Source organism: Puma concolor, chromosome C2, assembly GCF_028749965.1.
Source record: "Puma concolor isolate L17-30 chromosome C2, mPumCon1.1.hap2, whole genome shotgun sequence".
NCBI classification, from domain to species: Eukaryota; Metazoa; Chordata; class Mammalia; order Carnivora; family Felidae; genus Puma; species Puma concolor.
In genome coordinates, this window is record NC_141675.1 from 38144634 (window position 1) to 38157850 (window position 13217).

At 34.9% G+C, this 13217-nt stretch overlaps 1 protein-coding gene across 8 annotated transcripts in view; it reads left to right on the forward strand.

Annotated features, from left to right (window-relative positions):
- The window catches only part of TRPC1 (transient receptor potential cation channel subfamily C member 1), a 67274-nt gene that overhangs the window by 37461 nt on the left and 16596 nt on the right, over positions 1–13217 (forward strand). For 6 of the 8 annotated variants that reach the window (XM_086674456.1, XM_025912989.2, XM_025912990.2 and 3 more), the window contains 4 exons: positions 2454–2585; positions 5382–5577; positions 9484–9820; positions 11896–12035. In XM_086674456.1, the coding sequence (XP_086530582.1) occupies positions 2454–2585; positions 5382–5577; positions 9484–9820; positions 11896–12035 (805 nt within the window). The remainder of the gene's footprint in view (positions 1–2453; positions 2586–5381; positions 5578–9483; positions 9821–11895; positions 12036–13217) is intronic. The other 2 variants (XM_086674455.1, XM_086674458.1) reach the window with 1 other exon arrangement.

The window sequence follows — 13217 nt, forward strand, 5'->3', positions numbered from 1 at the left end:
ATTTGTATACATATTTTTTGTGTGTAGTGGAATCATTGACCTCTTCACACCACCATTACTTTGATAGTATTTTGAATACCAAATTGATAGATTTTATAAAATGAGTCAGCCCCGTTACTTGTCAGATTCCATCTAAGTACTTTCTATACAACAGTACTTGATTATTACTCTAACACAATTGGTTGCCACCATTACTAGCTGTCACTCTTGCTGTGCATTTTGTCATTAATCCTTAATATATTTTGAGACATGATAATGTTGGTTAATACAGAAGTCATTTTTTTAGACATAATCTGATAAAATTAATATAGAAATATTGATAGAAACAGAACAGTTGCTTAGTTATACAAATTTTTCTCAAGTTTTTGGACAGTTTTGTTGTCGGCAAATATCTCTTTAGAAATCCTTAAGACAGCTATACTTGTTTTATTGAATAGCTAACTTATAATTGGATTTCACAAATACTGTTTTCTTAAAAATGCATTATACAGGGGCGCCTGGGTGGCGCAGTCGGTTAAGCGTCCGACTTCAGCCAGGTCACGATCTCGCGGTCCGTGAGTTCGAGCCCCGCGTCGGGCTCTGGGCTGATGGCTCAGAGCCTGGAGCCTGTTTCCGATTCTGTGTCTCCCTCTCTCTCTGCCCCTGCCCCATTCATGCTCTGTCTCTCTCTGTCCCAAAATAAATAAACGTTGAAAAAAAATTAAAAAAAAAAAAAAAAAAAATGCATTATACAAAATTTACTTTTATATCTTAAGTAAGACCTGAAACCTATACGGTAAATAAGGAATATTTCAGTAAGTTTGTTTAAATAAAAATTTATGGGCACCTCAGTGGCTCAGTCGGTTTAGCATCATATCCTCTGTCCCCATCTCTCTCTGCCCCTCTCCTGTGCATGCAATATTTCTCTCTCTCAAAAATAAATAAACATTTAAAAAAATTTAAATTCCCACATGGGAAAGTTCAGTTGCAAACAAAGGAAAAAGACAAACAAGAAACTGGGAGAAAGTATTTAGAACACTGTGACTAGACAGAGGGCTAATTTCTTTGATATGTAGATCTTACAAATTGATTAAAAAAAACAATTATCAGAAAAATAGGCCAATGAAAATGAACAGGCAGTTTACAGAAGAAGTATAATGGATAGTGAACATACAAGGATGCTTAAGCTTATAAAGAAATGCAGAATAAAACAACTCTAGAATTACAGTTTTTATCTGCAAGAGTGGCAAAATATTGATGATGATGTAGGGAGAAATGAGCTCTCCTTATTGTTAGTGCTTTGGAAACATGTTAGAATTTAAAATACACATGCCATTTTATCCAGCATTTCTAGTATGCAAAAGATATGTGAACTAAAGAATATTCATTGCTGCATTATTTATAGAAGTAAACAATTAGAAGCAACTGAAATTTCCATTAATGGAGATCTGATGAGCTGCCATCAAATGGAAAACCATCCAGTTTTAGAAAAAAATGACATGACTCTATATGTAGTGACATAGAGTTGTTCCTTTACATAGTATGTCTGATTATGTTTGTGTGTGAATTGAAAATATCAGGAAGGTATTGACAATTCTCCATAATGTGACCATCTTTGAAGAGTAGAGTGGTGGAAGGAGAATTAGGGACCATCATGTTTCTGAACTGCTTGCTGTTTTTAATAACAAACATGTATTAATTATGTTTAAAAGAAAATACACATTATATAATATCTACCAAATTGAGAAATTAAGAATTATATGCTTACAAATTAAAGATATATAGCGAAAATTTTCTGCTTTGCTTCCTATTTATGTATTGAATATGAAACCTAATTAGTTTACAGAAGGTAAAGGGACATGCTTTTCTGTTAGAGAATGTGCATAAATGAATGATTTCGTTTTTTTTTTTTTAAAGGAGAGAGAGAGCACTAGTGGGGGAGGGACAGAAGGAGAGAGAGAGAGAGAGAGAGAGAGGGAGGGAGAGAACCTTAAGCAGGTTCCACATCCACCACTGTGAAATCATGCCCTGAGCTGAAATCAAGAGTCGGACACTTAACCAACTGAGCCACGCAGACACCCCAGTGATTTCATTCTTAAGATTCAAAATATCTTTAAAAAAATAACCTGGTTGAGTAAGTCATATGTTACATATATCTAGCATATGAAAGCAGTCTCATCACTGAGGAAAGAAAAATTTAATAATCATTCACATCATATTCAAAATGTATTAGTTATTAGCATATTTCATTTAAAATAATATTGGGTTCAGGAATAGAAATTTTTTAATTAAATTGGATTGTAGAATACAAAGACTTATTTTTTTTAAGTCTTCTTATGCAGGTTATCCTGTAATAAGTATATTATAGTTGTTTTGTACTTTAATTTTAAATTTATGAAAATCATAGGTTAAAAATACTAATTATATGTGTATAATACATTTATTTTACATTACGGAATCGAATTTTATCACAGGTTTCGTCTTGATATATATCGCTGTTTGGCCAGTCCAGCTCTAATAATGTTAACAGAGGAGGATCCAATTCTGAGAGCATTTGAACTTAGTGCTGATTTAAAAGAATTAAGCCTTGTGGAGGTGGAATTCAGGTGGGAATGAATGGAAATTGTAAATTACATCTTTTTTTTTTCAGAATCTCTTCAGCTTGAGTTTTTTTCATAGACCAAATTAATGTTTATTTTTATTTACTTCTGATCCAAGGGAACCAGACCTTGCTGCCACCTATTTGGGATTTACCTTCAGATTCAATGGAATAGACCTTGGTATTACTTAGGTCACTGCTTCCCCACCTGCCCTTTGCCATTCTTGCACCATCCTTAAGCACCATCCCCCCCCCCCCCCCCCCCCCGCCACCTTTATTTAATGTTGCCAAAGGCATTCTAGGACAGTGTAAAGAATAGTGGAAGTGATAGCCTTAAGCAAGAGCAAATTTATTTATAACTCCTCTGTGTTCTACCTCCCCTCATTCCCAGATTCTGTAATCTTACCTGGAGCCTGATCCTTCATCACTTTCAGAAGCATATAGAATGCTTTCTGTGTTTCAGTGCCATTCCACACACACAGACATAGTCCCTTTTCACCGTTTGGTGAGATTTTCTATTAGGAGACACATAACATGTAGACATTAAAATAATACTGGTTAAGAGGGATGAATGCCACTCTGAGTTTTCTTCTGAAACGAAGAGTTAAATGTAATTTTGGCACTTTGTATACTCAAAGAATCATTGTTACAGTTTCTCTGAGATAGTTAAATCGGAGGTACAGAAAAAGGCTTTGGAAAAACCAGCCTATTAAACTACTGATTTAAATATTTAAAAAAAAAATAGTCCTTAGAAAACTACATTTTGTAGACTTGAGGAAAAGCTTTGAGATTTCCCCTTGTGTTAAAGTATCCCTGGTGCTCTCCAAAGAAGGAGGAATTGATCAACATTTCTTGCCAGTTCCTGCTGTAAGGTTTCTGGGGGGCAGGCTATGCCTATCCCTACCTTTCCTTTTAAGTGTAGCTGCTGTGGGAGCCCCATGTCTTGCATTATACTCCTCTAGTGACTTGACAAGATTGGAAAAATTCAAACTTTTATTTACTGGAAGGGCAATAAGAAGCTTGCAGTTGTCTTATGCCTTAATAGCAGTTAAGTCCTTGACTAAGAAGCAGTGTGTTCTTGATAGCTCTGCGTTCTAGAAACTTTTTAAATATACCTGTTCATAAGTGTTCAGGTTTGGAACTAGTATATTTCAATTTGGATAAATTAAAATTTATTTAAACCTGTTATTACATAAAGTATATATTTTGATGAACACATGATTAAAATGTAACTTGTTGGTACTTTTAACTTTATTAGTACATGAAGCTGTTAGTAAATTATTCCTTTTAAATATGAAGAACTTCCTGTTATAGTCGTATAATTGGAGTTCTGAGTTACCATGTAAAATAGAATTTATTCAACTCCTTCCAAAAAGGATTTAAAGCAATTGCCAAGATTATACTGTAATCATAGGATAACAAAGTTAGGTTTTGAAGTGATCATAGAAGCGATCATTTACTTGTTTTACTTGTTCCTGGTTTTTATAGACAGGAAAAGTGATCTATATAAGTTAGATATCTTAGTAATAATAGCATCTAATTAGGAACAGAGTTGTAACTAGAACATAGGACTCTTGGCTTCTTGTTTACTGTATTTCCAGCTAAACTATACAGCCATTTACTAGTTTTCTAGTAATTTGTTCAAGATTAAGCAAATTAGATTAATACAATGTATTAGTTTTACCTCTGAATTTAGTGGTCTGTCAGTGTTTACCTAAAGATGGGACCTCTGTGTAACAACATACACTTTTGATGAATATTCCTATCTGTAATTAGATTCCTAGACTAAGAAGCAGTAATATTTCATTTGTTTAAGAAATCCAATTAGTATTCTTATGTAGTTTTGGTTATATAGTAAATGCAAAGAGTGGATGAGAAAAATGTTAGCCTCTGAGGAAATTTTTTAATTCTTTGAGTTATAATTTTCTGTAAGCTGGTCATAGAAAATCCTATTGTATACAATCCTATTGTAATCATTGGGAAATTTTTCTATTTTCCCTTCTTCTCCCATTAAGGAAAAAAAAAACTGAATAAAAAATTATTTTCTGAAATCTGACCCTAATTGATTCATATATATTTCTAACTTTATTTTCAAGTTATTACACTAAGACGTAAGTTTAACGAACCTGATGTTTTTAAAGAGGATTATCTGCTAAAACTTAATTTCTCACAAATTGGTTGATTTAGTCCTGCCTTTAACCAGCAGTTAAATCCTAAGTTTCAAGAAACAGTGATTCTGAAAGAAAATTCTTTACTAGGAGTATTTCAATGTCTTTTCTTCCCAACTTGAATTTTGTTCAAGTGAACACTTTAAAAGTGAATCAGAATACTATTTTAATATCAGAAGTAGCATAGAACATGTTATAGACTATTATTGAAAGCACCTCTGGTTGAGTTACATAGTAATATTTATTGGATAGCCTTATTATTATCTATTGTTTAGATAAGTAATGTAAAAGGAAGTTTTATACCAAACTTACAGAGAAGAAGAGCAAATGAGTTAAGTGAAGAACTGGTTGACAACTATAATCCGAACTTCTAAGAATATCATGATATATAAGGAAATACTGTGCTCATCTAAAATTATCAGTGTGAGCACAGGCAGTATAATTGTGTTACAGTTTTCCCCAAAGCTTTGGAGAATTTATGCACCAGTAGATTCTTCTGACCATCAGCACAAAATGACTTCAGATTTTGTATGACCCTATTAGAATTAAAATGTTACCAAGTAAATAATTTTCTATTGAAAACAGCTTAGAGACTAGAAGTGACATTTCTAATAATAGACTGTTGCATCTTGCAGGAATGATTATGAGGAATTAGCCCGGCAATGTAAAATGTTTGCTAAAGATTTGCTTGCACAAGCCCGGAATTCACGAGAATTGGAAGTTATCCTAAACCATACATCTAGTGATGAACCTCTTGACAAACGGGGATTACTAGAAGAAAGAATGAATTTAAGTCGTCTAAAACTTGCTATCAAATATAACCAAAAGGAGGTATGAGGTTTTCTGTGATATACATAAGTTATTTCCTCCACAGTAGTGGAGTGACTCAGAGCAATTACTTAAGAATTAATTAAGGTTATGACTTAGAGTAATAATGCCTTACTGTTTAAAAATAAAGTATCAGATATCATATTTTCTGGTTCTTATTTGTTAATTCATTGAAACCCAAAGGTGGAGAGGCACATGATATGATAACTAAATTGAATCTGGCTCTACTGGCATCATCCCTTCCTATTAAGGGAAATACCTATTTCTAATCCACACACACACACGATTCAGGAACTTGACGAAGGAAGGTATGCATTTTAAATTTTATTTTTTGAGACAGTTTACTAACAATGAGTGTTTATTTGTAGATAATGATATCCAATTAATAGTATGAGGTATTGGTAAATGGTGGTTTTAAGATATTTCTTCTAAGACTCATTTTTATTTTTATTTTTATTTATTTATTCATTTTTTTAATATATGAAATTTATTGTCAAATTGGTTTCCATACAACACCCAGGGCTCATCCCAAAAGATGCCCTCTTCAGTACTCATCACCCACCCTCCCCTCCCTCCCACCCACCCCCCATCAGCCCTCAGTTCTCATTTTTTTTTTTTTTATTAATTTTTTTTTCAACGTTTTTATTTATTTTTGGGACAGAGAGAGACAGAGCATGAATGGGGGAGGGACAGAGAGAGAGGGAGACACAGAATCAGAAACAGGCTCCAGGCTCTGAGCCATCAGTCCAGAGCCTGACGCGGGGCTCGAACTCACGGACCGCGAGATCGTGACCTGGCTGAAGTTGGACGCTTAACCGACTGCGCCACCCAGGCGCCCCTCAGTTCTCATTTTTTAAGAGTCCCTTATGCTTTGGCTCTCTCCACTCTAACCTCTCTCTTTTTTTTTTTCCTTCCCCTCCCCCATGCGTTCCTGTTAAGTTTCTCAGGATCCACATAAGAGTGAAACCATATGGTATCTGTCTTTCTCTGTATGGCTTATTTCACTTAGCATCACACTCTCCAGTTCCATCCACGTTGCTACAAAGGGCCATATTTCATTCTTTCTCATTGCCACATAGTACTCCATTGTGTATATAAACCACAATTTCTTTATCCATTCATCAGTTGATGGACATTTAGGCTCTTTCCATAATTTGGCTATTGTCAAGAGTGCTGCTATAAACATTGGGGTACAAGTGCCCCTATGCATCAGTACTCCTGTATCCCTTGGGTAAATTCCTAACATAAGACTCATTATTTCATACTCTTTTGTAATAATTTCATAATCATTTTATTATGTTCTTGGATTGTTTGGGCCAGGAATTAGGAAAGGGCACAGCAAGGATGGATAATTTGTCCTTGCTTCTCTATGTTTAGGGTCTCAGCTGGTGATAGCTCAGATAATTGGGGGCTACAATCATCTGGAGTCTTTGTCACTCAAATATCTGGTGCCTGAGCAGCAGCTGAGGACTGAGACAGGGAACTCATGAGGGGCTGGGTGCTCAGGTGGGTGGATCCATAGAGGGTGGGCCACCTGAGCACTTACTACTGGAATCATGGAGGGGCATAGCCATGATGGTGAGTTGACTATGAGGAGATGGTCTGAGAAGCCTCTGAGGGCTGCCCAGAGTGCCTGCATGTAGCCTAGGCTTCCTCACAGCATGGTAGCTTCAGGACACTTTATATGGCCGTTAATGGCTCCAAGAGCAAATGTTCATCAAACAAGGTGGAAGCTCAATGGCCTTTTGAAACCTACCCTCAGAAGTCACATAGCATCACATCTTCCAGCTGATTAAAGCAATCAAACCTTGTTGAATTGAAGGGTAGGAAACACTGATAATCCACCTCTTGATGAGAGGAGTAGCAAAAAATTTGTTTCAATGTTTTAAAACCACCACAAACTTAAAACATTTCCAGTTGAAATTTTGTTCTTCCAATTACATATTTAACATTACTCTTAATTAAATTGTCATTATAGAGAGGGAGGACAAGGACAGCAATCAGTTCTGAGATTGCTTTGATATTTGGGGGAAGGGGAAACCACTAAGTTTGGGATGCTACTAAACTGGATAGTTTGTGAGAGGAAAAGCTATTTCTCTCCCTAGTATTTCATCTTAGAGACAAATTAAGATTCCCTAAGAGCACTGCAATCTGAGCAGAAGAATGGAGAATGAAATAAGACTTCAGTGCCAAAACAAGTATAGTATATTAGGAAATTTCTTTTCTTTTTTTTTAAGATTTTTAAAAATGTTTATTTATTGTTGAGAGAGGGGTGGGGAGGGGCAGAGAGAGGGGTGGGGAGGGGCAGAGAGAGAGGGAGACAGAATCCGAAGCAGGCTTCGGGCTCTGAGCTGTCAGCACAGATGCGGGGCTCAAACTCATGAACGGTGAGATCATGACCTGAGTCAAAGTCAGACACTTAACCGACTGAGCCGCCCAGGCGCCCCCAGGGTAAATCATTTTAAAACAGAAGATTGACCTGTTAGTATTTAGATATCTGAATGACATTATGATCTCTTGTGCTTTGGTAATTTCAAACCTGATCACATTATTATGTCCAGAGTTCAGAACCCTGGTGTTGTCCTGCACAGCATGCACATTATATTGAGAAAATACTGCTTCTGAAATTTGTAAACTCAGACAGAAGCCTTTGTAAACTTTGGTAAATTTATTTCTGTACTTAAACTAGAATTTCCCTCTTATTTGGCAATATTTTTCCTTTTTTTTTTTCCTTACATAGAATTCAGTCTTAAGCAGATTTAAGAGTATAATACATTTTAAGAAGTTTTCAATGTTTTCATGAAGCGTAAATATGTCTCATGTTTAGACTTTGATTGCTATCTTCGTATCTTGGTTTCTTATAATTGAAATCCTATTAGTTCTTTGAGATCAGTTTTTTTCTTTGGATTGTGCTCGTTAACTTTGAAATTTCACAAACATTATGAGACTGTCTATAAATTAAAATTTGCAAAATGGCTAAGTAGGCTAGTAATAATCATTAAGTAATGACTAAGTAAGTGATAATATAATTAATACTTATATGCTGCATGCTATGAATCAGGCATTATTATTCTAAGAGCTTTACATTTAATCCTTGCTAATAAGTTTATGAGCAGAGACTATTATCACCATTTAATAGGTGGGAAATTTGAGGCTTAAAGAGGTTTAGAGACTTTGGGACGCCTGGGTGGCTCAGTCGGTTAAGCATGTGACTTTGGCTCAGATCATGATCTCACAGTCTGTGAGTTTAAGCCCCTTGTCGAGCTCTGTGCTGACAGCTCAGAGCCTGAAGCCTGCTTCAGATTCTGTGTCTCTGCTCTCTCTCTGCCCCTTCCCTGCTCATGCTCTATCTCTCTCTCTCAAAAATAAATAAACATTAAAAAAAAAAAAAAAAAAGAGGTTTAAAGACTTGCTACATGGGGCGCCTGGGTGGCTCAGTCGGTTAAGCGTCTGACTTCGGCTCAGGTCATGATCTCACGGTCTGTGAGTTCGAGCCCCGCGTCGGGCTCTGTGCTGACTGCTCAGAGCCTGGAGCCTGCTTCAGATTCTGTGTCTCCCTCTCTCTCTGCCCCTCCCCTGTTCATGCTCTGTCTCTATCTCAAAAATAAATAAATGTTAACAAAAAATAAAAAATAAATAAATAAATAAATAAATAAAGACTTGCTACAGGTCAATTATTAAATGGCAGAGCCTGGATTTGAATCCAGGTAATCTGGCTCCAGAGTCTGTGCTCTCAATCTCTACATTCTTTTATTAAATGTAAGAAAAACAAAAATTATGTGGATTATATAGAATTGACTTTAAACTATTATTAAAACTTTGAATGTCAAATAATGGTATTATCAGATTGTATTTAGAGGTTTTCTTTTTTCTTTTTTCTTTTTTTGTATGTGTGTGTGTCATTTTCAGTTTGTCTCCCAGTCTAACTGCCAGCAGTTCCTGAACACTGTTTGGTTTGGACAGATGTCAGGCTACCGACGTAAGCCCACCTGTAAGAAGATAATGACTGTTTTGACAGTTGGTATCTTTTGGCCAGTTTTGTCACTTTGTTATTTGATAGCTCCCAAATCTCAGTTTGGCAAAATCATTCACACTCCTTTTATGAAATTTATTATTCATGGAGCATCATATTTCACATTCCTGCTGTTACTAAACCTATATTCTCTTGTCTACAATGAGGATAAGAAAAACACAATGGGGCCAGCCCTTGAAAGAATAGACTATCTTCTTATACTGTGGATTATTGGTAAGTGTCAAATTTGTCCAAAAAGTTCTGCTTTTAGTTAACCATTTAATTCTCCTTTGCTTGGTGGCATTATAAACATCTGTGTTCGGTTTATAATTTTACACTGTTTATACAGCAAGAATTCGAACACTTTCATGATCATTGAAGACTTATCTAACACTATTCTAATGATATATGATCCTGAACTTATTTATTATTACTTAATTACATGAAGTTAAAAATTCTTTATTTTCAGTCTCTAAAATTGTTCATGATCATTAAAAAAGAAAAATTTTGCTGATGAATGCTTTTTTTGGTATAAGGGTATGAATCTTAGGTATTTTGAAATGTGATACATATTATCCTTGGTTGCATTTTAAGAGTTAACTATTTTGTTTTATTGTATCATTAGTTTTCCTTTTAAGAACCCATGAACTTATGAGGTTACATTTTTATCTGTTATAGAAACATTATTTAAATTTAAATTTAAAGGTTTCCCTGGTGACTCACTCTATATAAATCAGTTCTTTGTAATGATAGCCAGATCTCTTTAGAAATGACAGAGTTTTGGGGCGCCTGGGTGGCGCAGTCGGTTAAGCGTCCGACTTCAGCCAGGTCACGATCTCGCGGTCCGTGAGTTCGAGCCCCGCGTCGGGCTCTGGGCTGATGGCTCAGAGCCTGGAGCCTGTTTCCGATTCTGTGTCTCCCTCTCTCTCTGTCCCTCCCCCGTTCATGCTCTGTCTCTGTCCCAAAAATAAATAAACGTTAAAAAAAAAAAAAAAATTAAAAAAAAAAAAAAGAAAAGAAAAAAAGAAATGACAGAGTTTTTAATATAAGATACTTTATTTTCTGAAAATTATTTTTCTAAGTATTATGCTGTATGATACAAATTTGAAATGACCTGTAGTTTTTATAATTCTTGCCCTTTTCTGTGGGGAATGGAGGAGAGTTGAGGTATAATCACATCGTCTATTTATGGTCTTTTTTTTTTTTTTTAATCTTTATTTATTTTTGAGAGAGAGGGAGAGACAGAGTATGAATAGGGGGAGGAACAGAGAGAGAGAGAGAGGAAGACAAAGATTCCGAAGTAGGCTTCAGGCTCTGAGCTCTCAGCACAGAGCCCTACACGGGGCTCAAACTAACAAACCACAAGTTCATGACCTGAGCCGGAGTCAGACGCTTAACCAACTGAGCCCCTATTTATGGTCTTTTAATGACGTCTTTATTTCCCTCTGGATCTTCAGCCTTGTTTTTAAACTCAGCATTTCTCACCCGTCTTTTCACTATTTGCTATAGAGTAAAAGGATGTTACAATTTAGTCTTCTATGGTATAAAGCATTGATTTATCAGTATGTTCTTCATTGATTTAATAAATAAGTTGAGAAAAATTAAAGTATCATTTTAACTTTTAGTTCTCCAGCTATAAAATTAATCTGCATGTTTTGGAACTTTAATTTTTTTTTTTGAAGTTAGTTAATTTCAAGTAACTTGATTTCAGTCAAGACTTTTACTTTTAGTGGTGTTCAATCCATTATGCATTAATGTTTAAAATTAGGTAGATAAAGTAAAAATAATACACATCTTGGATATGTTAAAACATTCAGTTGGTGATGCAGAGCAGTCAAGAACATTGTTGAGTTTTGAAGAGGGGTTTAGAGATATTATTTATTGTATAAATACAGGTCAAATTTAGAGGTATAAATTTGAAAGTCTGCGCACAGATAGTATTTAAAGCCATTAGACTAGACTGGATAAAGTCACTGTAGGAGTGAGCATAATAGAGAAAAGAGTCAGGAACTAAGCTTTTGTGGTGTGTTTGTGTGTGTGTGTGTGTGTGTTTCCTTATTTTTCTTATGCTTGTCTCACAAGCATCATTTATTAAAATCTCTCTCTGGGAAAGATATTGTCATATAAAACTTAAGGTTTTTTTCTTTCAAATTTTGAGAACTTTTCACTAAAAAGTTCTTATTTTTTCTTCCGGATGAGACTATAGTTTGATGTAAGTTGCTGTTTATTTAATATTTTGAGTTTTAATTATTTTTTAGTTTATTATTGAATTAAGAACATTATCTGATTTTTTTTCTTCCTTTTTTTAGGGATGATTTGGTCAGACATTAAAAGACTCTGGTATGAAGGGTTGGAAGACTTTTTAGAAGAATCCCGTAATCAACTCAGTTTTGTCATGAATTCACTTTATTTGGCAACTTTTGCCCTCAAAGTGGTTGCTCACAACAAGGTGACTATTAGCTATGTTAATTGGAGACATAAATGAAGTTTGTGTAGGAAACGTAGCTATATAACTCAAAGTTAACGTTGGCCCAAATCTGTACCTGATGTGTTTTCATTTTAATTTCACTATCCCAGTGTAAGGGAATAGTGTGTTTCCTCCCTTCCAGTAGTTTCCTCCCTTCCAGTAGTTTAAAGGATGTTAATAACTTTTAAATGTTGGTTACCTATTATATGCCAGGCTTCATGGTTGCTACTTGCTATACTTTATCTCATTTTATCCTCACAGGGACTCTATGAGACAGATGTCCTTATCCCCATTTTGCAAGTAAGGAAAAGGAAACTCAGAGATATTAAGTAACTTATCCAAGACCACACAGTAAGAAACCAAGACTGGATTTAAATCCAGGTCTGTCTAGGCATTTTCTTTCTACCAAATGCCGATTCCTTATATCTGAGTTAGGTTCATTTACCTCATTAACGTGTATCTACTTAAAGTGAGAACACAAAGATACTTCAATTGATTAGTGTTAGTCTTCTTTATACCTGCCAGAAAAAAGTTTTATCTTTAAGAATTCATTATAGTGTTGTACACATTCCAAATCATGATTATTAAAGAGTGATGTAAATGTGATTATTTTTTGATGCCTCTTTTTAAATTCAGAATTTGACAAAAATTTAGTTTTATATGCATCTTATAATTTTACCAAGATGTAAGCTACTCCAAGCCCAGAAAAGATAATAGATTTTAATTATCTTTGTTTAAGCCCTAAGTTTAGAATTCTTCTAGGGTGTCACAGTCAAGGAACTAAGAGATAATAATATTTTCTTGTTTTTGGACTAATTTATGGACTATAGAAAAAGAACACTGATTCACTTACACATCATTTTACTTTGTTAAAAGAAAACTGCATACTTTTAAATGATCAGTAGTATGGAACATGTTTGTTAGGTATTTTCAATGACCAGATTTGTGAAATTACTAAGAAAATTAAAAAATGATCATACATAGATAAATGGCTCAATAAAGAGGTTGAGGGTCATTGGTGTCTTTGATCTCTTTAGTTCTAGAAGTGGAGTGCTCATATAACTTTTTATCCAAACCAGGACACTTTGAGAGTATAAGGGGGCATTAATGATTATGCCAGGAAAACTGGTATATAATTTGGGACTATTCCAGACAATTGGAACA